Consider the following 27817-nt stretch of genomic DNA (forward strand, 5'->3'; position numbering starts at 1 on the left):
ATCATCTCGAACTTAACAACAGATTGAGTCTCACTGGGGCAGAGTGCAATGGAACTATTAACTAGATGGCACAGTGATAGAGTTTTGGGCCTGGAGTCTAGAAGACCTTAGTTCAAATATGTCCTCAAACATTAGCTATATGACCCTGCTTCACTTAACTGCCTGCCTCAGTTTCCTCAGTTGTAAAATTGTGATAATAATAGCAACTACGTACCAGGGTCATGATGAGGATCAAATGAGATAATATTTGTAAAGTGCTTAGTATCCAGACTGGCACATAGTAGGTGCTATATAAATCTTAGTAGTTATTATTATTAATTATTACTTTAGTAATACAGAGGATTTCATAGAAGGAATTTAGTTGATGATGGTATTCTCTTTTCTTGATGTGCTATTCTACAACTATTACCAATGAAATTATGATAGATTTTTTTAAAGCTTAGTAATATATATGTACATATATGCATGTATATTAAACTTATAGAATTTAAAAATGCATGTTTTATACCTTGTTATTATAAACAAAACATAGAAAACATTTAAGTGTTTTTTTTTGATTATAAAATAAATTGGTACATTAGTTGTAAAACCATTCTGCTTGTCTGTTTCCCAGATAATCTCCTTCTGTTCCCTTCTGTGTATTTAAAAAACATACTTTAATGATACTTTTTTTTTTTTTTTTTTTTGGTTTTGCTCTTACTGATTCCCCTTCTTTTGCCTCTTAATAGGTGTGCCATCCCTCCCCCAAACCTTTGCATGTAACAAATAAACATAATAAAGCAAAATGAATTCACACACTGATTTCGTCCCAAAATATATGTCTTATTTTGCTTCGCTAGTCCATTACATCTCTTTCAGTAGGTGGGAAGCGTATTTGGTCATTAGTCCTCATGGTTAATCATTGCATTGATCAGAGTTCTTAAGTTTTTCAAAGTTGTTTTTCTTTATACTGTCATAATCATTGTATAAATTTTTCTTCTCATTCTCACTTCACTCCATATCAGTTCAAAAGAATCCTTTCACTTTTTTTCTGAATTTTTGTCCCTTTTGTCATTACTCAGGGAATGTAATGTGTCTCATTAACTTCATATATCGTAATGTGCCTAGCCATTCCCCAATTGATGGGCACTTCCTTAGTTTCTAATGCTTTGCTGTAACAAAATTGCTGCTGAGAATATTTTTGTGAGTATAGATCCTTTCTCTCTTATTTCTTGTGATATCACTGGGTCAAAGGGTATGCACAGTTTGATCACTTTTTAGGTATAGTTCCAAGTAGATTTTCAGAATGGGTTGAACAGTTCTCAGTCCCCCATCATTTATGTGTTGGTGAATAGTTCATTTCTTTTTTTTTTTTTTCCTGTCTCTGCCCTCCTCCCCACTCATAGTATTTTATTTTTTCCAATTACATATAAAGATAGTTTTCAACATTCACTTTTATAAGATTTTGAGTTCCAAATTTTTTTCTCCTTCCCTCCCCTCCACTCTCCCCAAGACAGCATGTAATCTGATATAGGCTATACCTTTACAATCATATTAAATGTATTTCCACATTAGTTAGGTTGTAAAAGAAGAATCAGAACAAAAGAGAAAAACCGTATTAGAAAAAAAAAAAGAGAAAATAGTATGCTTTGATTTGCATTCAGACTCCATAGTTCTTTCTCTGCGTATGGATAGTGTTTTCCATCATGAATCTTTTGGAATTATTTTAGATCATTGTATTGCTGAGAAGAGCTAAGTCTATCAAAGTTGGTCATCACACAGTGTTGCTGTTACTGTGTGTAGTGTTCTCCTAGTTCTGCTCACTTCACTCAGAATCAGTTCATGTAAGTCTTTCCAGGTTTTTCTGAAATTTGCCTGCTTATCATTTCTTATAGAACAGTAGTATTCCATTACATTCATATACCACAATTTGTTCTGCCATTCCCCAATTGATGGGCATCCCCTCAATTTTTAATTCTTTGCCACCACAAAAAGAGCTGCTATAAATATTTTTATACATGTGGGTACTTTCCCTTTTTTTATGGTCTCTTTGGGAAACAGACTTAGCAGTGGTATTGCTGGATCAAAGGGTATGCATAGTTTTGTAGTCCTTTGGGCATAGTTCTGAATTGGTTGGATCAATTCACAACTCTATCAACAGTGCTTTAGTATTCCAATTTTCCCACATTTTCTCCAAGATTTATCCTTTTCCTTTTTTGTCATATTAGCCAATTAGATAACTGTGAGGTGATAACTCATAGTTGTTTTAATTTGCATATCTCTGCATTTCTCTAATCAGTAGTGATTTAGAGCACTTTTTGTATGACTATAGATAACTTTAATTTCTTCATCTGAAAACTGCCTGTTCATATCCTTTGACCATTTTATCAATTGGGGAATAGCTTGTGTGAGTAGTTTATTTCATAGAATTTCCTCTCTGGTAGGGATCTTAGAAGATCATCTTGTCCATTCCCTCTCACCTGCCACATACTGCATCTCTCTTTTTTTTTTTTTTTTTGCTTTTTGGCAGGGCAGTTGGGGTTATGTGACTTGCTCAAGGTCACACAGCTAGTAAGTGTGTGTCAAGTGTCCGAGGCCGGCTTTGAACTCAGGTCCTCCTGACTCCATGGCCGGTGCTCTACTCGCTGCGCCACCTAGCTGCCCCTCTGCATCTCATTTTTACAAGTGACAACACTGAGACCTCTACAGTTTTGTTTCATTGATTTTATTTTAGATAGGCTTAGATAGCTGTGATTTGTTTTGTTGAAAGGAATAGCTAAATTGAAAAGATGGCAGATTCATTGTTATTTTGGGATATAATAAGTAATATGTTTTAGAAAGGCCACTGTAGAAATTAAATTTCCTTGCCCACCTTTGCAAGTATGATGGGATATTTAGTTGATCAGAGACTCTTATTTCTTAGAATATGAGAAGGCTTTCTTCCTGTGTCATTCATGGTTTCTTCTGTGGGTAGCAGTTGCGGCCTAGCAGCTGTAAGGAATTCCTAAATATCAAAGCTGGTAGGTTTTTTTGCCCTAATTCTTTACGGAATTTATTTTTCATGGCCTCTTAATGTCATTTGAAACAAGTTTTAGCATATACGAAAGAAGGAATGAATATCTTTTCATTTTGGGAAGGAACCTCTCTCCAGTTGATGTTTGTTGAATGCGTGGTTGTTGTATGCCAGGTGACCTGCAACATAGTTATCAGTCTTTCTGATTGTACTTACTAAAAGTAAGTGATGTAAGGATAAGGTTAGCTTGGAGGGAATCCTGAGGAAGTCAGAGGAGGAACTTACTTCCCCATGTATTCTGTTGAAGAGTTTATTTGAATATAAACCATAGCAAACTTTAATTGTTCTTTGAGGGGTAGCATTTGCTGGAGACCATAAATATGGCCAAAGAATATGGAAATGGCACTTAGGAAAGTTGGGATGGACAGCTGGCCACAGACTAAGTACCCACATACCCACATACCCACACAAGAGGTATGTGTGGTAGGTGATAGGACTTTGAAAGCCTTCAGGGATGAATTGTCAAGACATCTTAAATGAAGAGAGGAACCAAGCCATTGGGTAAAAAAAGGGGAAAAAGTGGTGATTGAAGACCTTTAGTGAGGGGGAAAAAGCCTTATGACAATAACACATTTAAAAGTGGAGTGACTGAACATGTTCTTTGTAGACAATAGCACAAAAATTTGATAATACAGGGAGAACATGCAAAAGATACAGACCTAAAAGGAGCCTTAATAATGACAACCTGAGTAATGAGTTGATTGAAGAAAACACTATAGAAATAGTAACTGTGAAAGAGAATGAAAAGGAAACATAAAAATTTCTGGAATGTGGGTAGAGTGGCCTTCAGGGGAAAAATTATATCCCTGAGAAAATTAACAAAAAGAAAAAGAAAGGATTAATGACCTGAACATGCAGTTACAAAAATAAAAAAAAAATAAGTCGAGAGTGGTAGATAGAGCCCTGGACTTTGAGTCAGGAAGATACAAGTGTGAATCCTGCCTCAGATTATTGCTAACTGTACAAGTCTTTGAGCAAGTCACTTAATCTCTGTCAGCCTTAGTTTCTTCATCTGTAAAATGAGGACAATAATAGCACTTCACAGGGTTTCTGTGAACATCAAGTGATGTAAGACATGTAAAGTGCTTTCCCAATCTTAAGGTGTCCTTTAATTGTTAGCTCTGATTGTTCTTATTATTGGTGGGTTCTCTCTTACTGGAGCTCTTTAAGCAAAAACAATCACTTTTCAGGTCTGATGTAGAGTGGATTCTTGTTTAGGTGTGGGTTGGAGTACATGTATATTTTGGCCTTTGAGGTACGTTCCAAGTAAGATTCTGTGGTTCTTTTCTTCTTATATTATAGCTATTCTTTATGGTATCCAACTTTTTGGAGGTACACACACGTGTACACACACACGTGTACACATTCATATACACACAAACATGCAGTTTTTTTCCCTTTTCCTTTCCTTTCTAGTTTCAAACTCTTTTTATTTTGTTTTAAGAGTCTAGACAAATATCATCTTATCAATCTTCATTTACATTTCTGGCCAGAAAACTATCATTTCCAAATTTTAAGGTGCATTCCAGAAATCCAAACCAGTTTTTAGATGTGATCCTGTTAACCTGAATTGTTCACTTTCCAAACCTGCCATGTAGATTCTTTTTCCTTTGTTCTCGTTTTGAAGCACTTTTATTAATATTTGGTCATGGAACAATAATTCATTCACTCCTTAACAGGAAAGTAGATAGGTATTCTTCCAGCTCCTTTAACTTTTCTTCTAATAGGGAGATCACCTTGCCTTTTTGTGCACACAGCTTTTAATAGCAACCTGGCAGAAACAAGAATGTAACCTTCAAGCTTTTATCATTCACCTATACTAGAGCAGTGTCCTCCTAGCTAGTCTCCCTTTTTAAATCTCTTGCTTTTCCAGTCAAATTGTTATTCCTAAAGCACACGTCATATTTCCTGCTCAGAATGCTTCAGTTTCCTCTTGGATGAAATAGAACCTACTCTGTTTGGCATTTAAAGTCTTTCGCAGTCTGGCTCCAGCTTATTATTTTTTCCCCAACAAAATCAGAAAACATTTATTAGATGCTTTCTAAGTGCTGCAGATGCAGAGATAACAGCTCTAAAAGATTCCATAGAATCCTATTTTTGGATAAGACCTTAGGACTCATCTAGTCCATCCTCCAGCTCTGTTCAGTGTCTATCTACCTTTTGCTTAAAGACCTCTAGTGAGGGAGAACACCTCTCAGGGTATTTCTTCAAGATAAAGACAATTTCCTCTTTGTACTTTCTTATTTTGCCTCACAGTATTTTCTTTACTCCAGAGTAGCCCACTCCTCACCCCATAACCCAGTCCCTGACCCTTCTTTTTCCTTTAAAAATTTCTTTTTTGTGAATTCAGTTATCAATAAACATTTAAAGAAGTAAACAACAGGGAAGAGAGTTGTATTAGAAACTGTCAACTCATGCAGTGTTTTTTTTATTTTTAATTTTTAAAATGTTTTTATTTAATATATTTAGTTTTCAGCATTGATTTTCACAAGAGTTTGAGTTACAAATTTTCTCCCCATTTCTACCCTCCCCCCCACTCCAAGATGGCGTATATTCTGGTTGTGCTGTTACCCAGTCAGCCCTTCCTTCTGTCACCCCACTCCCCTCCCATCCCCTTTTCCCTTCCTTTCTTATAGGGCAAGATAAATTTCTACGCCCCATTGCCTGTGTATCTTATTTTCCAGTTGCATGCAAAAACTTTTTATTTTGTTTTTGAACATCTGTTTTTAAAACTTTGAGTTCCAAATTCTCTCCCCTCTTCCCTTCCCACCCACCCTCCCTAAGAAGTCAAGCAATTCAACATAGGCCACATGCGTATCATTATGTATAACCCTTCCACAATACTCATGTTGTGAAAGACTAACTATATTTTGCTTCTTCCTAACCTATCCCCCTTTATTGAATTTTCTCCCTTGACCCTGTCCCTTTTTGAAAGTGTTTGTTTTTGATTACCTCCACCCCCATCTGCCTTCCCTTCTATCATCCCCCCCTTTTTTTATCTTCTTCCTCCTTCTTTCCTGTGGGGTAAGATACCCAATTGAGTATGTATGGTATTCCCTCCTCAGTTCAAATCGGATGAGAGCAAGATTTATTCATTCCCCCTCACCTGCCTTCTCTTCTCTTCCTACAGAACTGCTTTTTCTTGCCACTTTTATGCGAGATAATTTACCCCATTCTATCTCTCCCTATCTCCCTCTCTCAATATATTCCTCTCTCATCCCTTAATTTGATTTTATTTTTTAGATATCTTCCCTTCATCTTCAACTCACCCTGTACTCGCTCGCTCTCTCTCTCTCTCTCTCTATATATATATATATGTATATATATATATACACACATATATATACATACATATACATAAACATATATATATGTCATGCAGTGTTTTTAAAAAAAGAAATAGCTAACAAAATCACTGTTGTATTCCCTTTTGCACTTTTTCCCCAAGCATTTCAAACATGGTTTATTGACTTTTTTTCTGAAGTCTACCACTACCCCAAAATAGACTCTTTCTTCTGTAAAGCAAATGTTTATAAGCCAAAAAAAAAAAATCAGCCATTGATCATGTCCGAGAGTCACATCTGATTCTGTAGCTTTAGTCTATCATTTTTATGCCATGAGAGGTTTAGTTTGCTTCTTTCTCAGTCTTTTGATGTCATAGTTGGTTTGGTTGGAGTTCTGGTCTTTCAGAGTTGTTTCCTCTCACATCATTATTTATATTTATTGCTTAAATTGTTCTCCTGGTTTTGCTCACTTTACTCCTCATCAGTTAATACAAGTTTTTACATACTTCTCTGAATCAGTCATATTTCTCATTTCATATAGCACAATAAATATATTTATGTGCATATGTATATGTTTATACATATATGTATTATATATGTATATATTTATGTGCATACACACACACATATATATATGTATATATATTTATGTACCTTGTTTTGTTCAGCCATTCTCCATTTGATGGGTTCCTTGTTTATTTCCAGTTCTTTACTACAAGTGCCACAATTAGTATTTTTATACACGTGGCTCCTTTTCCTCTGTCTTTGACCTCATTGGGGTACATAGCTAATGTAGTATCTGTAGATCAAATGTAGTTTAGTAACTTTGGGGATATCATTCCAAATTGTTTTCCAGAATGGTTTAGTCAATACACAGCTCCACCAACAGAACAATAATGTGTCCATCCCCCTATAACTCCTTCAATTATTGCTGTTTTCCTTTTTTTTTTGTCAGCTTTGCCAGTCTTACGGGTATGAGTTAGAACCTCAGAGTTGTTTTAATTTGCATTTCTCTTATTGTTGACTTGGAGCATTTTAATATGGTTCTTGATAGTTTACATTTATTCATTTGAGAACTATTTGTATCCTTTGAATACTGAGCTCTTGGAGAATTGGTATTATTTTTATGTTTTTTATACCAATTTTTTATAGCTTTAGAGCTTGGATCGATTTACTGTTAAGATTTTTTCCAGTTGTTTCCTTCGTGATTCTAACTATATTTAATAGGGTTATAGAGAAACCTTTATGTAATTGAAATGACTAATTTTATCCATTTATGATCATTTTTGTCCCTTGTCTTCTCCTAGTCATGGTTATGAAAAACATTTCCTTTCTTTGTCGTTGCGTTTTTGAGAATAGTATGACCTTTTCTATTTAGGTCAAGAATCCATTTGGAAAGGTAGCATGGTATGGTGAAGACAGAGCCAGCCTGGAAGTCAGGAAGAAGTGGGTTTAAGCCCCACCACTGACACATGCTGGCTGTGATGTTAGGCAAGTCACTTAATATCTCAGTGTACTAGGTGACTCTAATACTATAAATTGTGGGAAAGGATCTGATCTGCGTTGATAGAAAGTTTCCTTACCTGGGAATTCCCTTTTTTAATGAAATCATAGTCCTAGTCCCTATCCACATAGTGTCCATTTGGAATTTATTGTGGTTTATTGTATAAGATGATATAAACTCATCCTCTGTCCAAGTCCTTCTGACAGTTTTCCTTGAAAGGGGGAAGCCCTAAACCCCTTAATAGGGATATTTGGTTTTATTGGATGCTATGCTACTATATTCATTTATTTCTTAGTCTTGCCCACTTGATCTTTTCCATTGTTTAGTTTTTCTGTTTTTTAAACTAATACCAAAGAGTTATGCTTACTACCTGATAGTATAGTTTGAGATCTGGTACTATTGTCCAGTCTATCTTATCAGGCTAATTATACATCATTCCCCTTCATTCACTCTACCTTCCTGTCAAACTGTCTTACTTACTCTTCCCCATCTATGTCATTCTGTCTGCCTCCACTGTACTTTTGCCCAGGTTGTCCTCCTTGAGTTACCATGTTGTTCCTCTTTATCTCTGCTTCTTGGATTCCCTAGATCCATTCAGAACTCAGCTCAAGTGCCACTTCTTTCAGTAGACCTTTCTTTTTCTCACTAGTTGTTAGTATTTCTTATCATTCCCCAAATGCTCATCACTTTGTGTGTATATATACACACACACAAAGAGTATTCAGTTGTCTGTGACATATTTCACCCTCCTACCCCCCTGGGGTGGAGGTGGAGAATTCTGGAAAGCCTAGAGTGGAGGTGACTGAGAGCTCTCTACAGACCATTCCTGTCTTAATCTATGTACCAATGGGCTTGTGAAACAATACAAATTAGATATTATCTTCTCCCAGTAATATATGCTTATTCTGATAAGAAGGGAAAATTAGTATTATTTTCATTATTAGCTAAGCTACTACTTTTTATGTGAGTACTGCTTTTAATGTTTAGTTTTGGGGTTGTCAGTTTCAAATTTGTAGTTTTGCTGATGCCCCAATTTGCTCTGTAATCTTGGTCAAATAATTTAACTCTCCTCAAATTGTAATACTCTTCAGTAATATTGGACTATTAATGCATCTCTTATACAGAAATAATAACTATGACTTAGATTTAAAGAGCACTTTATAGTTTACAGAGTATTTTTCACATTTTCTTAGTGAGGTAGGCAGGTAGTGCATGTATTTATTATTCCTATTTTATTGATAAAGGTTGGAAAAATTAAGTGACTTGCCCAAATTAACCTAACCTAGTAATTTTGTACCTGGAACTGGAATAGAGATCTCATACGTCCAAATTAAGGGCTCTTTACATGATACTACATTGCTACCCCAAATCAAAAACACTTGGCTGCTGTAAAACTTTTATATAAATGAATAAAAATTGTTTTGTATTTCCTGCTTTCTATTAGTTTGCAAATTTAGTACTCATATTGATATTTACACCTAGTTGAACAAGACCCAGTTTTCAGCTTGGATATGAAGCTGGGTAATGTAATATATTTGTTTCCCAGTCAACACAGAAACAAATTTAGTGCCAAAAAGTTGTTTCTTAAAAAAATCATGTCAGGATTATTGGGATATAAATTTTAAACTTTCAGCTAACTCCGCTGCTTTCAAAATAGAAGTGCTGAAATGGAAATTAGATGTTATAATATGCTGGTTGATTTAGGTGGAGATAATTCATTTACATATCCAAGTGGTGTTAATTTCTCATGTACTTGTCTTCATATTTTCAGACTCCGCCTATATATATCCTGGCCTTCTGACAGACTGCTTCAGCAGAATCCAATTAATGTTGCTGTCATTCATTTCATCATTGAATTTTAGGAATGTGTGTTGTTTCTACCGTCCATAATAGGATTTAAGAAAGGATGGTTAAAAATACATATTTTTTAAAAAGACAAAAGAAAATAAAAGCAGTTTAGTTGACATTTCCCACAAGCATTTACCAAACTCCTTATTAAATTATTTGTTCTTAATTTACCAAAAGTCATGGCCTAATCAGATTTTCATCTAATGCATAGGAATTTGCTATGAGAAACCTTTCTTAGTTGAATAACATTGTCTGAACGTCTTAATGAATTTGTAAGCAGCACTGTTTTTCAAGTAGTACATGATTTCATCTTTTTCTTTAGAAACATTTACGGCTTTATTATTTTTTTTGCTGCCTGTAGTAAGGCTTATGTTATGAAATGATCTAAATTTTACTTCACTTCTGCACAACTCTGGCAGTCATTTTATCAGAAAGAAAGGACCTTTTCCATCATGTTGAAAGTTTTGGTCTTTTAATGTCAGATTCAAATTTCAGAACCCAATTATGCGTTTGTCTTATTATATGTGGTTAGCTTCAGAGAAAAATTTGATATAAGGCAGGTTTGCTTGTATAAGTGCCTTTTATAAAGTTCTTTTGTTTATTAATGATGGTTCTAAGTACTTTCCCCCAGTGATTGAAGTTGTCACAAAGATTTAACATATTCTGTGTTCTTCATTTCTCCATTTTACACTGAAGCAGAAACATCCAGCAACAAACTGAAAGAAAGCACAGAGAAAAGTAAGCATGGTACAGTAGGAAAACAGAAACCCAAAGCACTGGATTTGGAGTCAGAGGACCTGGGTTTAAATCTTGGCTCTGCTATTTACTGTGTGAATTGAGGCAAATCATCTAATCTCTGTGGGTCTCACTTTTCTCCTTAGGGAGTTCATTAATGATTTGTTCAATTTCTTTTTATGAGATAGAGTTATTTAGGCATTCTATTTCCTCATTTGTTAATTTAAGTAATTTATATTTTTGTAAATATTCATCAGTTTAATTCAGATTGTCAGATTTATTGGCACATAATTGGGCAAAGTATTTCCTAATGCTTGCTTTAATTTATTCTTCATTGGTGATGATTTCACTCTTTTCATTTTTGACGATGGATATTTGGTTTTCTTCTCTCTTTTTAAAAATCAAATTAGCAAATATCTTATATATCTTACTGGTTTTTTCATAAAACCAGCTCCTAGTTTTATTTATTAGCTCAATAGCTTTCTTTCAGTTTTATTAATCTCACCTCTCATTTTCAGATTTTCCAATTTGGTGCTCCCCTGGGGAGTTTTAATTTGTTCTTTCTCTAGTTTTTTTCCTAGTTGCGTGCTTAATTCATTAATTTGTTCTTTCTCTGTTTTGTTAATGTAAAAATTTAGAGAAATAAATTTTCCCCTAAGTACTACTTTGACTGCATCCCATAAATTTTGATATGCTGTCTCATTGTTGTCATTCTCTTTAATGAAATTATTGGTTGTTTCTATGATTTGTTCTTTGACCCACTTATTCTTTAGGATTAGATTATTTAGTTTCCAATTAATTTTTAATCTATCTTTCTACTGTCCTTTGTTGAATGTAATTTTTATTGCATTATGATCTAAAAAGTATACATTTAGTATTTCTGCCTTTGTACAGTTGATTTTGAGGTTTTTATGCCCTAATACAAGGTCAGTTTTTGTGTAGGTGCCATGTACTGCTGAGAAAAAAAAAGTATATTCCTTTTTGTTACCATTCAGCTTTCTCCAAAGGTGTGTTGTATCTAACTTTTCTAATATTTTATTCCCTTCCTTAGTTTCTTTCTTGTTTATTTTTTGGTTGGATTTATCAAGTTCTGAGAGAGGGCAGTTGAGATCCCCTTCTAGTATAGTTTTGCTGTCTATTTCTTCCTGTAACTCACTTAGCTTTTCCTTTAAGAATTTAGATGCTATTTAAAAAAAATATTTACTTTTAGTTTTCACCATTCACCATTCCACCATTCACTTCCATAAAATTTTGAGTTCCAAATTTTGAGTTCCAAATTCCCCATCCCGCTGACCCCCACCCCAAGACTGCATGCAATCTGATACAGGCTCTACATATATATTCATATTAAACATTTTCATGTTAGTCATGTTGTAAAGAAGAAATAGAACCAATGGGAGAAACCATGAGAAAGAAGAAACAAAAAAAAGAGAGCAAACGGTATGCTTTGTTCTGCATTTAGACTCCATAGTTCTTTTCCTGGATGTAGTTTCCTTCCTTATCTCTTTTAATTAGGTCTATTTTTGCTTTGTCTGAGATCAGAATTACTTCAGCTGAAGCATAATAGATTCTGCTCCAGTCCTTTACCTTCACTCTGTGGTGTCTCTCTGCTTCAAGTGTATTTCTTGTAAACAACGTATTGCAGGATTCTGGCTTTTGATCCACTTTGCCATCTGCTTCCATTTAATGGGAGAGTTCATCTTATTCATATGTTTACTAACTGTATATTTCCCTCCATCCTATTTTTCCTCTTTTTTTCCTCTCTCCCCCCGACCCTTTCACTCCTCACCAGTCTTTTTCTTCTGTCTGCTATTTCCCTCGAAGTGCTCTCCCTTTTGTCTTCCCCTTATCTGCTCTCCTCCCCTCCTACTTTCCTGTTGGGTAAGATAGATTTCTATATTCAGCTAATTGGGTATATTATTCCTGCTTTGAGCCAATTCTGATCGGAGTAAGGTTCAAGTGGTGCCCATCGCCCACTTTCCCTCTTCCCCTCCACTGTAATGGGTCTTTCATGCCTCTTTGTGTGAAATAATTTATCCCATTCTACCTCTCCCTTCCTTCTACACCCAATGTACTCCTCTTTCTCATCTTTTAATTAATTTGTATCATTCCCTCAAATTGACCTTATAGCTGTACCCTCTGTTTATGTATATTCCTTCTAGCTGTACGGTTGGTGGTACAATTTTTTAAGAATTACAAGTATCATCTTCCCATGTAGGGATGTAAACAATTTAGCTCTATTGAAACTTTTATGTTTTCTTTTTCCTTTTTGTGCTTCTTTTGAGTCTTGATGTCGGAGAACAAATTATTTGTTCAATTCTGGTCTTCTCCTTATGAGAGCTTGAAATCCATCTATTTCATTGAATGACCATTTTTTTCCCCTTTAAGTATTATGCTTAATTTTGCAGGGTGGGTTATTGGATGTAATCCTAGGTCCTTTGCCTTCCTTCACTTTTCTTACATAGGAACTGAGGGTGTAGGTTTAGAGACTTCCAAAGTCCCTTTCAGTTCTAAAACTGTGATCCAAAGTATGGATGCCTCTTTGTTAACAAGCATTTATTAAGTGCCTATCCTATGTCAGACATAATGCTAAAAAAAAGCAAAAATAGTTTCTACTCTCAAGATCACAGGCTACTGAGAGTATAAACTTAATAGTACAAATTCTAAATCACCATTGCTACTTGGATGAAAGTCAAGTTTCATCAGTTTGGGTAATCCTCTTGTTCTGAGCTGTTCTTGTCCTTGTTTTCCCATAAGTTTACCATAGAACATCTACCAAGTGCATTGCATTTGGGGGTGGGGGTTAAAAGTCAAGAGTTTTCTTGACTTTATAAATTTTAGATGCCACTGTGCCACTAGGACTCTATCTTTTTTCTTTCATTCTCAGAATGTTTTTGGTTTGCTCTCTTTTATAGTTACATGGGACCTCTATCTTTTATGACATTTGTTCCTTGCAAATCCTCATTGGTAACATAAGATCATAGGAACATATATTTAGAGCTGAAAGAGAACCTTAGAGGCCACTGAGTCCAGGCCCCTCATTTTACAGATGAGGAAACTGAGGCATAGTTGCCAGACCCTGCTTATACCTGAGATCGATGTCTCGTGTTACCTAATAATAATAATAGCTAGCATTTATATGTTACCTACAATGGGCCAGACACTGTGCTAAGTGCTTGTAGCAACAACTCAGCTAGCAGCTGTTGTGGGGTGTAAGACCCAACAAGACCAGCAGCAAGAACTGTCAGCACAGGTTCTTTTGATCTGCTTTACTAAGGAAAGTAACGTTAAGGGGTTAACAGTCTTACTTTAATCCAACCTACAAATATCATTCACTTAGTTCAGGAGGAAAAGACAGCAACCTGAACTTCAGAGCAAATACAAACCAATTACAAATATACACAATATAAACAGACCAAATCACAATTCATAATTACCAGGAAAGCATCAACATCTTGGTTGAGGAGCCAGGAGGCTCTTAGAGCGGCTGCCCAGAGTCTCCACATCAATACTCCTCCAGGAGTGAGAGCCTCAAGCAAACAACTCTATTCTCTCTTTTTATACAGTCTTTAGATGTCATCAAGCATCATCTAAGCAACCAGACTTTAGGCGCCTAATATTGGCTCTGGTCTTAGCAACTCCCCTTAGAGCCCTGGCGGTTTCACGCCCGCATCGGCTTCAGCACCTAGTAGTTAGGGGTTTGAGCCTGGGGCTTTGTACCTAGTAAGACTCAATCAAAGACAATTAATTTAGCATTCTAAAACAGTAAAAAATTCTCACCTTAATTAATATTACAGTGCTTTACAAATATTATCTTATGTGATCCTCACAGCAATCCTAGAGGTATTTGCTATTATTATCCCTGTTTAATAGTGGAGGAAACTGAGGCAAGCAGAAGTTAATTAATTTGCCTGAGCAAATTGCTAGTAAGAGTGAGCTTAGATTTCAACTCAGGTCTTCCTGACTCCAAGCCCAGTGCTCACTCTACTGTGCTGCCTGTCAGCTTCTGTCTTGAGTCTTCCATTTCCTTTCGAGGTATTTGTAATTTTAATTCTTCTGACTATGTGGTATTCTATGATTTGTAACTATATAACAATTACATTCTTAACTAAATCTTAAAGCTCCCTGGAGACAGAGACTATACAAGACTGAAGGCCATTTTATGGCTTTGTCCATTTCTTAGATTGTCATGGCCTTTCCTCTCCTCCCAAAAAAAAGGTTTTTTTTTTTTTTTGGACTGGATCAGTAATTGGAGTAGGGAACTCCCACAAAGAAGTTCTCTGAAGATCAGAAACTATTCTGTAATTTGTTGTCTTGACAGTAGCCTGGAATACTAAAAGGTTAAGTGATTTGTTTAGGGTCCCAGTATGTGTCAGGCAGAACTTTCCAGGTCTTTCTTATTTTATCTATGGCTATTTTATCTACTTTATCCACTGCTCAGAGCCACAGTGGCTCTCAGTCTGTAGAATTGCCTGAAACAATTTTGGCTTTTGTAGCATTAAGCAATTTGGGATCATTGAAAGCCCTGTGCATTTTTTCAAACAAGAACCACCCCAATTTCTTTTACTAAAGCCCTGCTCATTTACCTCATTATCATGACTGTGATGCTGAGTTCTTCAAGGCTTTGCACAGAAGGCCATTGCTGGCAGGTTCTACTGATTTGGAAAGTGGAACATGGTAACAGACTATTGCTGGTTGTTGTTTGCGGTTAATCCCAGCTTCCTGTAAGAACATTCCTAACCAGAAGTTTGACTTCAAGTTGGTAACTTTTTTTGGGAGGAAAGGAAAGGCCATGACAATCTAAGAAATGGACAAAACCATAAAATGACCTTCAGTCTTGTATAGTCTCTCTCTTCCTGGAGCCTTCAGATTTAGTTAAGAATGTAATTGTTATTTAGTAATCATGTATAAGGAATAATTTTCCAATTGTTTAATTTTAATGTTCTTCAAAAAAATTACTATAATTGTCTCCTTGTTAGGGTCAGACCACATCAAAGCTATAATCTATTTAAACCTGGGTGTCACTTTCTAAGAGCAGCATGGATAACCTATAACATATACACAAGAGGTTAGCTGGGATAGTGGAGAATCCAAAAGCGTGATGTGATTAATGGTTGGGGGACTTGGGGCTGTCTGGTTTCAAGAAAAAAATTTGGAGGAACTTGATTATTGTCATATGGAAATAGAGAAAGGTTTTTTTTTTTTTAAATTCTAGAGCCCAAAACCAAGACTTAACAGATTGAGGTAGATATCTACTCAGTGTAAGAAAGAACATTCTGACAGTCAGAGCTATCTGGCAATAGAACAGGATTACCTTAGGAATTAGTGAGCTTGTTTTCAAACAAAAGCTGGAAGGCCACTTGCCAGTGGTGCCAGAGAAGGGACTTGTGACTATCAATGCCTTGCACATAATAGTCATTTGTTATTTAATAATTGCTTCTTGTTTGTTCAGTTGTGTAGGAAGTCCTGTTAGACTACCTTTTATATTACTTATGACTCTTAAGTATCTATGGTTCTTATATTTGTGTGTGTGTGTGTGTGTGTATGTAATATATTCTGTAATAAATGAATGTTTTATTTAACTACAAACACCTATAGTTATAATTTAATATATAATATATAGTATATATAACAGTTATCATTTAATACATAATTTATATATGCACTTGCTGGGTCACTATTTTTATACTGCATGAATATTTTATTTTTAATTTAAATTTTTTCATGAACCATAATTGTTTTTCTCACCCTCTTTTCCTGCCACATTGTAATAAAGAGGAAAACAAATCCCTTGTAACAAATACAAATGCATAGTTTTTTCTGAGTTACTGTTTTCCTACTCCCCACTCTTTTTAGTGGAATAATTCAGAGGTCATCTCTATTATTTAGACCCTATGAACTCTTCAAAACTCCATGTCTTTAAAATCTTCCCTGATCACCTGGAATTTATTTTCTACTTCTCTGGAACTTCTTTTCATTGGAACTCCTTCCCTGGGGCTGAGCTGTCCTGGTAGGTGTGTCACATAGCTCTAAAACAGACCAGACTATGTTTCGTGTTCTATCTAGTTATCCACTTTGGCCGTTTTCTTGCCATTTACCCTGATTTTATGTGTTCTCCACATCTTCCATACATCTTCCTACAACCTCCACTTTCCACTTTATGGTCTAAGAACCTTGATCAAATCAGTACTAACATTGTTTATGAAAATGACTCATTTGACTCCACTGTAGCTCTATTCACTGTACCTATGACTTCTTTTGTCTTTGTATCCTCAGGGCTTAGTATAGTGCCTAGCACATAGTAAGTGTTTGCTAAATACTTGTTTATTCATTCATCAGGCAGCTAGATGATACAGTGGATAGAGCACCAGGCTTGGAATTAGGAAAACTCATCTTGAATTCAAATCTGCCCTCAGGCATTTACTGGCTGTGTGACCCTGGGCAAGTCACTTAATCCTGTTTGCCTCAGTTTCCTCATCTGTACAATGACCTGGAGAAGAAAATGGCAAACCACTCCAGTATCTTTGCCAAGAAACCCCCCAAATGGGGTCACAGAATCGGACATGATTGGAAATGACTGAACAGCAACAAAAATTCAACAAAATTGTGTCTAACAATATTCTTTATTTTCTATGTGTTTTCAACATACTTCCCAACAAACAGCTCTTCCTATGAAGTGTATTCCCTGAAAACAACTTATTGACTGTTAAGAGGAAGGAGGGATATATGCCCTTTATCTTTAACAGTATATTAGTACCAGTTTGTTTTAATGTGGATTTCTGTATAATATGTTTGTTATTGGGAGGGCAGGCCCTCCATCATTTGTTGCCATTTGCATTTTTGGCTAGCTCTATAGGCTGTTGTTGCATGTCCTCCCTTAATTCCCTCTGCTGCTGCTGCTACTGCATCCTACTCTTTTCTCTTTGTCTACCATCCCAGTCCTTGACAGCACGTGGAGACAGCTTTGGTTCCTGCCAGGGGGAGTCTAGGGATCAGTCCATGGCAGAAACTGTAATGATGATTGGAACAACTGCAAAAGTTATAGCATTTTCTTTGAGATCTCTCTTATAGAATCTTTTTCTGTTTCTTTCCCTACTGGCCAGTGGTTATGTATGGTTATGGCTCAGTGTTTTTCTCTAGCAAAATAGTCTCAGGAGCGATACTGGTTCTTACCTCTACCCTGAGTCCGTGGATGGAGGATCAAGCAGGTAGTGGGAGCATATTGTGGGTATATCAGAGGTATCTTAAAATGCCTTCTCACTAACTGTCCCTCTGAAGCCAGATCTTTAATCACTATAACTTATTATTATAACTTTTAACAATTACTATTACTTTCTTCTCTTCACCTTTGAATGGGGACATCAGCTGGTACTTTGCCTCTGTAGAATTTTCTTTTAGTCCTGGAGGAAGACCTTGTGCTTATGTCCGGGGTAGCTGTGCCTCTGGGCCATGGTGAGAGATGGATAGCAAGCAGTAGTGAAAACAGTAGTAGATTATAAGTGGTAGAGGTCAGAGTGTATCTCATTTTTTTTTGTCAGCGCTTGGCACGTATGTGGAGCATAATAAATTGTTGTTGATTTATTGATGGGTAGCTGTAGCAGCAACTGGATCCCTTGTTGTCAGCTCTATTCATTGTTTTTCCTCTCATTTTGGCCACAGTTCTACATTTTTTATTGGTGATTGATGTTAGGTTTTCTTGCCTTGTGAGTACAATAATATCTTTGCAGGAGATAAATTCTTAATGTCTTCTCTTGTCTTACAGTGATGAAACTAGAAAATCTATTGGCCAAGGAGACATGTGGATACCTGAATGTGCAGTTCCATCTTGAGTGTGCTCATACGTATTTGTATTATTATGAATATACAAAAGCCAAAGACCAGTTCAACATTGCTAAAGATATAACCAAACTGAAAATTAATTTAACAGGTAAAAATCTACTTTCTTTTCATTTTAAAAATTTATGACCAATTCATGTATTCAAGTTTTAAAATTAAGGTTAATATATCTTACTTTTATGTTTGCTGAGTGCTTTGGAATACCTTCTTTGCCATGCTCTGCAATTTGTCTCTTCTGTTGTCCTTTTCTATAACAGGGTTTAACATTTTATTTAAATTTTATAACATATGCCAAGTTTAAATATGTGCACTCAAGTTATTAATGTCAGTAAGATGGTTTATTATTCAGTTCTATTTGAAAAACTTTGTTAAGGTTCTACTATGTGTAAGGTACTGTGCTAGGTCTTGGTGGATGCAAGGTCAAAAATGAAAAACTTCCCATTGTAGGAGCTTGCATTTTTTTAATTTAAAATTTTAATATGTTTTTATTGATATTTTCCACCTTTATATTGCCGTAGTATCCCATGTATCCTTCCTCCTACCCCTCCTAGATATAACAAATAATGTTTTTTTAGAGAGGAAAAAAAGTCAGTACAATTGATTGATACATTGAACAAGTCCAAAAACATGTGCGTTTTATAATACCTATGGATTTCTCACCATCACAAAGGGGAGGTTTAGGGCTATCTTCTTGTATTTCTTCATTCTGTTCCCACTTGATCTTTATAATTTTGTTATATTTGCTTTTGATTTTTTTGGTGTGTAGTTTTTTTTCTTATTTATATTGTTGTAGTTACTGGATATATTGTTTTGTTGACCCTTCTTCATTCTGTTTCTCTGTAGTCCTCATGCACATCATTTCTTCTTTTTTTAGTGGTATTTAATTTTTTCCAATTACATGTAAAGACAATTTTTAACATTCCTTTTAAATAAGATTTTGAGTTCCAAATTTTTTTCTCTCTCTCCTTCCCCTTCCTATTTCCATATTAGTTATATCGTAAAAGAAGAAACAGAACGAAAGGAAAAAAACTATGACAGAAATAAAGAAAGTCACAAAGAGTTAGATGTGACTAATCAACAAAACCACCACAATTTGGTTAGCCATTTGCCAGTGCAAGAGTTTACATTTATAGGAAGATAGTGGAGTTTTGCCTTGGCTAGAGTATTTCCCCTAAGCTAGTATTTACTTCCCCCTCATTCTGTGGTGGGCTTTGGCCAGGCCCTACTGCAACCTCTGCTAAGGCTAGATTGCTATCCATAGAAAAGCACCCTAAGTATAGGAGGCACAGTAGCAGTTTAACTAGGTGGCAGCAGGAAATAGAGTTGTAAAATAAAGGAAGGAGTAAGTGTCAAGAAGAAAAAGGGTTGTAAAATGTATACTAGACATGCTTTAAGTTCTTTAGACCCTGTCTTGACAGTTCTGAGCAGCCCTTGAGCATTTGGGAGAAGGGTCAGGTCATAAATAGGCCTTGAACTTGAACTGGTTGTTGTGATCGCGTACTAGAATGAGGGATAGGCTTGGGTAGTTGCCCCAGTCACTGACTGCGCTTGTTTTGGCTTTGATTTTACATCATTCATACTTTCCCTGTGTCTGAAAACTATATTCTTATTAGCTAAGTAAACACAGATACACACACACACATAGACACACACATATATACACATATCCTTGCTTATTTTAGGTCATCCATTGCATCATTTTAATGCCTGATGTTGGAAGGACCATAACCTTATACCACATCTTGTTTCTGGCTGATAATATATTGAATTTTATTTTCTAAAATTATCAGGGCTTTTTTTTTCCCCTCTCTCACCTCCCCCCTCCACTAAAGAAAAACAAAAGATACATACTAGAAATCTATGTAACATAGATGCATAGTCAAGCAAAAGAAATTTCTTATATTGGCCGTATCCAAAATATGTCTCATTCTACATATTTGGATTATTTCCACTTTATCAGGAGGTGGGTAACATTCTTGATCATTGGTCCTCCGGAACCAAGATTGATCATTGCATTTGGCAGATAATGCGTCAATCAATCAACAAACATTTATTCCACGTGCCAGGTAGTATGCTAGGCATTGAGGATATAGGTACAAAGAATGATATAGTCCTATCTTGCATGGAGCTAATATTCCAGTGTGGGAGGCAGCAAGTACATATATAAATTACACAGCATAAATATAAAATGAATAAACAAAGTAGATTGGAAGGGAGGGTACTAGCAGTTTCTATGATCAGAAAATAAGATTCATATAAAAGTTGGTGATTGAATTGCATCTTAAAGGAAAAAGGGGACTCCCTGAAATGGACATAAAGATGGGTGCGTTCCAGGTATCTGGAATGGTCCATGCAAAGGCAAGAAGATGGGAGATGTAGTGTCATGTGAGGAACTGGGAGAAGATCAGTTTTGCTAGATCGCAGATTATGGGGGAGAGAGTAATGTCTGGTAAGGTTGTGGAGGGCTTTAAAAGCTAAACAGATGAGTTTGTATTTCTCCTAGAGGCAATATGGAGCTGCTGGAATTTATTCAGTAGGGGAGTGATACATGTAGTCAAATCTGCACTTTGTCAGCTGGCTGTGTGGAGGGTGGATTGGAGTTAGGAAAGACTGTTAGGCAGGGAGATGAATTAGGAGGCTATCATAGAGGTCTGTGCTAGAGATGATGAGGGCTCCCACTAAGGTGGTGTCTATGTGGTCAGAGTGAAGGAATGTTATGGGATGATGTGGAGCCAGAAAAGGCAAGATTGGGCAAATGACTAGCTATGTCTAATGAAGGAGAGCGGGGAGTCAAGGATAATGCCAAGATTATGAGTCTGGGAGACTGCAAGAATGGTGGCACCTTTGACAGAAATAAGGAATTTTGGATGGGGTGATACTTCGGGGAAAATATTACGAGGGGATGGGATTTAGGGCACATGTCAAAGTTGGCCTTGGCACCACTTTTGTTAGAGACTGGGGGAGAAGGAATTGGAAGTGATGTGGAGGTGTTTTGAGATGATAAAACTGGGAGAAGAGGGAGCTCACATTGAGTAGCTCCAAATTTCTCAGTACAAATAAGAGGCAGCCTTCAGTTAGAGGGGAGGTAGGGGAGGCTTGTGGGCTGAAGAGAAGGTTTTGAACATCTTCTGTGGGGAGGGAGATGGGGAATCAACTAGGAAGGAGTAAAAGGACTGTCTTGCTGCAGTGAGGGTACAGTTGAGGCTGGATGACAGATTTGTAATATACCCAGTCAATATGGTTGTAAGATATTAAAGATAGATGTGGATCAGGAAGGTGGAGGTCAGTAACTTAATTTTTTTCATGTAACTTTTGTTCTTGTTTAATTTCATTTGTATGCCAACCTGGAGGATAATGGGAAAGATATGGGTGCTTTTTAACCTTTATTTCTGCATACCCTGTGCTTTAGAAAAATTTTTTTTGGCAATTCTACAAATGACTTTTGGGAAGACAAGATCCTTGTCTTGGGTTAAATGGGAGCAGTAAGGCATTTTCTAACACTGTTAGTAATCCAAGACCAAGGGGTTTGAATCAGCCTAAGACAAACAATCAAAAAATCTTAGCTTGAGGACACTCTAGCTGGTTTTTGTTGATTCTTCTCTGCTGGACATCTCTTTCTCCTCTCTGCCACATATTATATTGTTTTGGCTTTAAGGCTCCCTTGTTTTTGCTGTCTTCTCTCTGCTGTCTTCAAAATTTAAGCTCTTCAAGATCTCTCTTGGGTTCCAGAGGTCCATATCCTCTATTGGGGGGGAGCAATTTCTGGAAAGCCTGTCTCTGACAAAGAGGCTAACAGCTCTTTTTGCCTATAGCCAAAGCTATAAGCCACTGCACCCACCCTTTTATTCATTGAATACCAATTGTTGTCATTCAATATTTTAAAGTTTCTTTTAAATTATAAATTTTAGGTTTTTATCTTTTTTTGTTACAAATACAGTATTTCCCCTAACATGGCTATATACCTTGAGTAAAATTTTATTTTGTACTGAGAGAATCTGTTTTATCATCAAAGTTTCTTTTTTTGATGCATTAAAATTTATCTCTCCTGTACAATTGAGATAAAATTGCATTCTATTCCATTTTTTATAGATTGATAAAGCCCCAAACTTTTTGCTAGAATTTATTGTGGTACATGCCATAAGATGTTGCTTTAAATTTATTTTCCTGATAGTTTACCATACAAATTTCCCATTTATTAAATAATGAATCTTCTTCCCAATTTTTATTTTTTATATTTTTTCAAACACCAATCTCTCTGGGTATATTTTGGGTCAAGGACATCCATTCAATTACAGTGATCTGTTTCTTTCTTTTTTTGACCAGTCCTTGATAATTTTGATGACAGCCTCTATGTATAAATTTGGTGTCACCGGATTTTTTTTTAAGTGCCACCTGATGTTCTAAACAAATAAAAACATTTGGGTGTGTCATTCAAAAGACCAGATATAGTTTTCTTTTTTGAATAGAAAAGACCAATCATTACCTAGAACTGATTCTATATTATTGGCAAGTCCTCTGAACATCCATAGAATTTGCTTTTCCATGTAAATTTTGCTGTCATTTTACCTAGGTCAGTTAAAAAAACCAATGTTACAAGCAAATAAGAACATTCACTTCATGTTATTAAGTACCTATGATGTGCCAGGCACCTGGAAAACTTTGCCTGCTTATAGGGAATCATTCTGTATTTTGACTTTGTGAAGGATGTGTTATGTGGTAGGGAACAGTGGTATTCTAATGTTAATCCTACAAATACCTTTTTTACCTTGTGATTATAGTATTTCTGTCCCTAATATTCTGTGAAATAGAAATGATGAAGGTGGGTACCTTTGTTTTGTGCCTCTTTTTTGTGAGGATACTTCTGATGTTTTGCTACAAAATTTTGGCTCTTGGTTTTAAGTATATACTTTTAATCATTGAGGAAAACTATCTCTTCTAGGTCTTCATTGTGTTTTAAACATGAATGAATTTTGGATTTTTTTATTGATGTAATTAGAGATTATGATGCTTGATCATGTCATCAATATTTTTAACCCTGCAAACATTTATTCATTGCTTACTGTGTAGAGAGAACTTCTAGTGACCTGAAGGGTAATACAGAGACACCTGATGGGCATCAGTAGCCTGCAACATATTATCAATTCTTCTCCTTCCCTCCCCTTCTCTCCTCTCTTTTTCTTTTGACTCTTCTTTCTCCTCTCCCTGCCCCCCCCCCGCCCCCATTTACTCTAGCATGGATGTGACTATAGTCAAGATGGATTATGAAGGACCAAGAAGCCACTAGACTTAATGGAAAACCTCTCTCCCTTTTTCTCTCTCCCTCTCCATCTTGCTCCGATTGGCAGAGAAGAAGTAGTGGCACAGTGGGAAAACCAAAAGGCTGGATTTGGAGTTAGGGGACCTGGATTTCTGTCCTGGTTCTGCTCCTTACTTACTACTTGTATTACCTTGAGCAAATCACTTAAACTCTGCGGGCCTTAGTTTTCTCATCTGTAAAATGAGGGAGCCTCCAGTGCTCTTTGCCTCTAAATGTATGATGAGATGGTCATTTGACTCAATCTTTTATTTTCTTGTATTATTTAAACATTTCATAAGTCTGTATTGTAGCAATAAGTGGGATGAGATAGACGTGATGATCTTTCAGATTTACTACCTCACGGGAATGTTTGTTGAATAAAGTTTGAGAATTATTGGCCTACAGCATGTTTTTACAGCCATATAAAGCAAAAATTTTTGATTGTCTTTTAATAATTAGGTAGCATGCCTCAGCAGCAATTAAACCATTGTATCTTATTTTTTCAATAGGAGCTTTGGGGAAAAGGACACGGTTTCAGGAGAATTATGTGGCACAGCTTATTCTAGATGTACGGAGAGGAGAGGACAGCCTTCCACATGATGAGCTTAGCCCAGAACCTACTCCTCTGGAGAATTTAACAAAGGTAAGCAGGGAAGCCAGGTGGTCATAACTGACCTTTTCAGGCTTAACACTCTCAATCACTGAAAGCTAGTGCAGAAGAACACTGAGTTTGCTAGCAAGAAATGTAGACCTAATACGAATGTGATGGAATACTATTATACTGTAAGAAATGGGGAAGACAGGGACTTCATAATAACCTGGAGAAACCTACACGATATAATGCTGAGTGAGTGGGGCAGAACTAGGACAACATTATACACAACCACAGATATATGGATTCTGTGATGACAAACCTTGATAGACTTCACTCTTCTCAGCAATACGAGTTTCAAGGACAACTCCCAAGGACTCATGATGGAAAGAGGTATCTACATCCAGAGAGAGAACTCTGGAGTCTGAATACATATTGAGGTGAACTATTTGCTCTCTTTTTTCTTCTTTTTTCTCTTTTTTTTTTTGGTTTTGTTTCTTCTTTCTCATAATTCATTCCATTGGTCGTGGTTCTTCTTTGCAACTTGACTATTGTGTGGATAGGTTAGGTGGGAAGTTGTATGTAGGGGATATGTCAGATTCCATGCCATCTTGGGGAGGGAGGTGGGGAAGAAAATCTGGAGCTCGAGATCATGTGGAACTGAGTGTTGCGGGCTAGAAATAAAAAAATCTTAATTAAAAAAAAAAAAAAGAAAAGCAGGTCCAAAAAAAAAAAAAAAGAAATGTAGACCTAGCTTTTACTTTGTCTAAGACTTCTGAGGTCACCTTTTTCTTTAAGTCTCTGGCATGCTCTATTTGAGAAAGAATGGAGACTGGTGTTTTATTAACTTCACTGTGGTTTCTAATTAATCTAGTGTTACCAGTCTAGCTGGATACTTTCCCTCAGGTGGAAATGAATAAAACAAACTAATCACAAACTCATTATGTTCATTATGGTGTTGCTTTTGTCTCCCTTGTACTTGTTACAGTATCCAAAAACTTATACTTCTTACTTTATCATTTTTACAAAGTATTTATAGGCTGTTTCACTGGTTTTATAATTTGTGTCACATTCCTCTGAGTCATCAGTGGGTCGATTGCCAAGGATACCGTCTCTGCCCTGGTCCATCAGTTATCCTTTCTTATATATAGAGTAAATTCTTCTCTTTTCATTGACTTTCAGCATTTGTCTTCCAAAAAGGCACTGCTTCCTCCCTCTCTTCATGCAGCCTTTCCTTCCCCTTTCCCAGTCCTCCATTTCATAGCATGATAGATTTTGAACTGGAAGGGAACATAGAAATCATCTATTCCAATCTCTTCATTTTAAGGATAAGGAAAATGTGGCTTAGAGAGACCAAGTTACTTATCCAAGGCCATAAAGTTATTACCTGCCACAGTTAGGACTGGAGCTTAGTGCCTCTAACTCCAAGTCCCATATTTTTTCCACTGTAGAACACTACTACCCTATGGAAAGTATTTGTATAGGTTTTATTTTTCCCAGAGGCACAAATCCAACATTATAGGGGATCTTTTGTTGATTCTTAGTGTTATAAGCCAGTGTTCCCCAGCTTTTCATTACTTGACAAACATATCAGTCTTCGCATTTGTAGTGATCCACTAGAAGTGTTCCATAGAGGTCCTTATCATGACAGATAAGAATTGGCATGGGTTAATGGTAGAATGTAGGATCTGCCATTGAAGCGAGTCCATATTTCTATGATAATAAAAAGAGAAGGCAGCAACCATTCTTTTACATGGCTCAGATTAGATGCCATAGGCCTCCTGCACCCATACCAGGTGGCATCTTGATTTGGTAAGGTAGATGGAGGAAGAATTATGTGTAGATGGGCAGATAGGGAAGAGCAAAGAGGGGCAGGATGAAGCTACTGTGGAACCAGATATGGGTGTCAATTTAAAAAAAAACTGTGCTGTACTCGATGTAGTTTAGGAGATTAAAGATAATATAAAACAACCAGTAAGCATTTAATGAATGAGTTAAATGATCTCTTTTGCTGTGTCCTGTTTTTTCCCATAACAGAATCTTGAGCTAAATGATGATACAGTATTGAATGAGATAAAGTTAGCAGATTGTGAACAATATCAGATGCCTGACTTATGTGCTGAAGAGCTTGCTGTTATCCTTGGAGTCTGGTAAGTTACTTGGAAATCTTTATACTTTAAATAGATCTTATATTGGTATTCTTATGAGCACTTCGCATTTGAGAAGACTAGTATTTTCAGGTGCTTATGAATAGGGGAGTCTTTGAATACCTTTAATTTAAAAAAAAAAAAGAGTAAGTGAAGTAGCCAAGGGAATATTTGTCTGAAGTAAATGACAGAGGATCCTCAATCCTCCATCTCCCAATCACCAAGAGATGCTTCTTAACCCAAGGGATTCTTTACTTTGTGGAATATGGGAGGATAAAATAGATTAAAGAAAGAGGAAAAGAATGCTACTGTTCCCTAAGAAATAATGTAAGGGATGGTTTCAGTGAAATCTGGGAAGCCTTGTATGAACTGATACAGAATGAAATAGTATAACTGGGAGAATACTTTATGCAATAACAGCAACACTGTAAAGACAAACTTTTTTTGAAAAACTTAAGAACCAACCACAATTCTAGACAACCAGTGATGAAGCACGTTACCTACCTCCCGACAGAGAAGTGATAGATTCACTTTGCGGACTGAGGCATATATTTTTGGACACTGAATTTGTTTTGCTTCAATATTTGCATCTGTTACAAGGGTTTTTCTTTTTCTTTTTTTTTTTTTTTTTACAGTGGGTGTGTGGAGGTAGGAGGGAGAAAAAAGAGATTTTTCTTCATTGATAAGATAAGAAAAACTTAGTTTAAAAAAAAACCCATAGAATAGTTGGCTAGGATTTCCAGCTAATTCAGTCTGCACTTTAAAAGGAATCACCTTAACCCTTTTTCTTTCCCTCCTTTACCCACACAGTAAGCAATTATCTATCTACTGTTCAGAGACCCCAAGTAATGGGCAACTTGTTACCTTTTGTTTTTGCTTAATCCACATTTGTACAGTTCTAGTTGTTAATAAGTTAAATTATACGAGTATTTGCCTTTATAAAATTTCCACTTATCACTCTCAGTCCTTTCCTCTGAGGCCAAAGCCTAATCTTCCTTCCATCTGATGGCTTTTCAGGTTTGAGGCGGCTTGGTTTTCTTGGCTTATCCTGGCTTAGTCACTGAACCCCACAAATATTAGTCTATTAAAGAATAAACTATGAAATTAGTAGTGTAGCATGTTAGCTGTATATACCACTTCTTCATCTTTGTGATCAGTTTTACCCCCTCACTCCCATTAGTGACAATAAGACTGAACCCTAACTAACTAGAAACCTCTATTAACTGGATTACTGCAGTTGTCTTTTAGGAGACTAAACCAAAGAAAACTGTCAGTAACTGCTATTTAACAACAAAACAGAAAAATATTCTTCCATCCTATATCCTGAGGCCAATATGCACAGTCATCTAAATTTCTTCTACCTTCTGTAGCTATAATAATACTATTCGGTGTTGAGTGATGTCCAGAATCTTTTGACTCCATGCAAAACTTATAATCATTAGATAAGAAAGTATTCTTATATATTTTAGAAAAATTCATAACAACAAAGTTTAAATTAAAAAAAATTCTGCTTCATTTTTAGG

General features: G+C 36.1%; 1 protein-coding gene across 2 annotated transcripts in view; it reads left to right on the top strand.

The window, feature by feature from the left end:
• Nucleotides 1-27817, top strand: part of TTC27 (tetratricopeptide repeat domain 27) — a 240078-nt gene that overhangs the window by 31714 nt on the left and 180547 nt on the right. For both annotated transcript variants that reach the window (XM_036752705.1, XM_036752706.1), the window contains exons 6-8: nucleotides 18186-18350; nucleotides 24065-24198; nucleotides 26185-26297. In XM_036752705.1, the coding sequence (XP_036608600.1) occupies nucleotides 18186-18350; nucleotides 24065-24198; nucleotides 26185-26297 (412 nt within the window). The remainder of the gene's footprint in view (nucleotides 1-18185; nucleotides 18351-24064; nucleotides 24199-26184; nucleotides 26298-27817) is intronic.

This window comes from Trichosurus vulpecula, chromosome 3 (genome assembly GCF_011100635.1).
Source record: "Trichosurus vulpecula isolate mTriVul1 chromosome 3, mTriVul1.pri, whole genome shotgun sequence".
In the NCBI taxonomy this organism is placed as follows: domain Eukaryota; kingdom Metazoa; phylum Chordata; class Mammalia; order Diprotodontia; family Phalangeridae; genus Trichosurus; species Trichosurus vulpecula.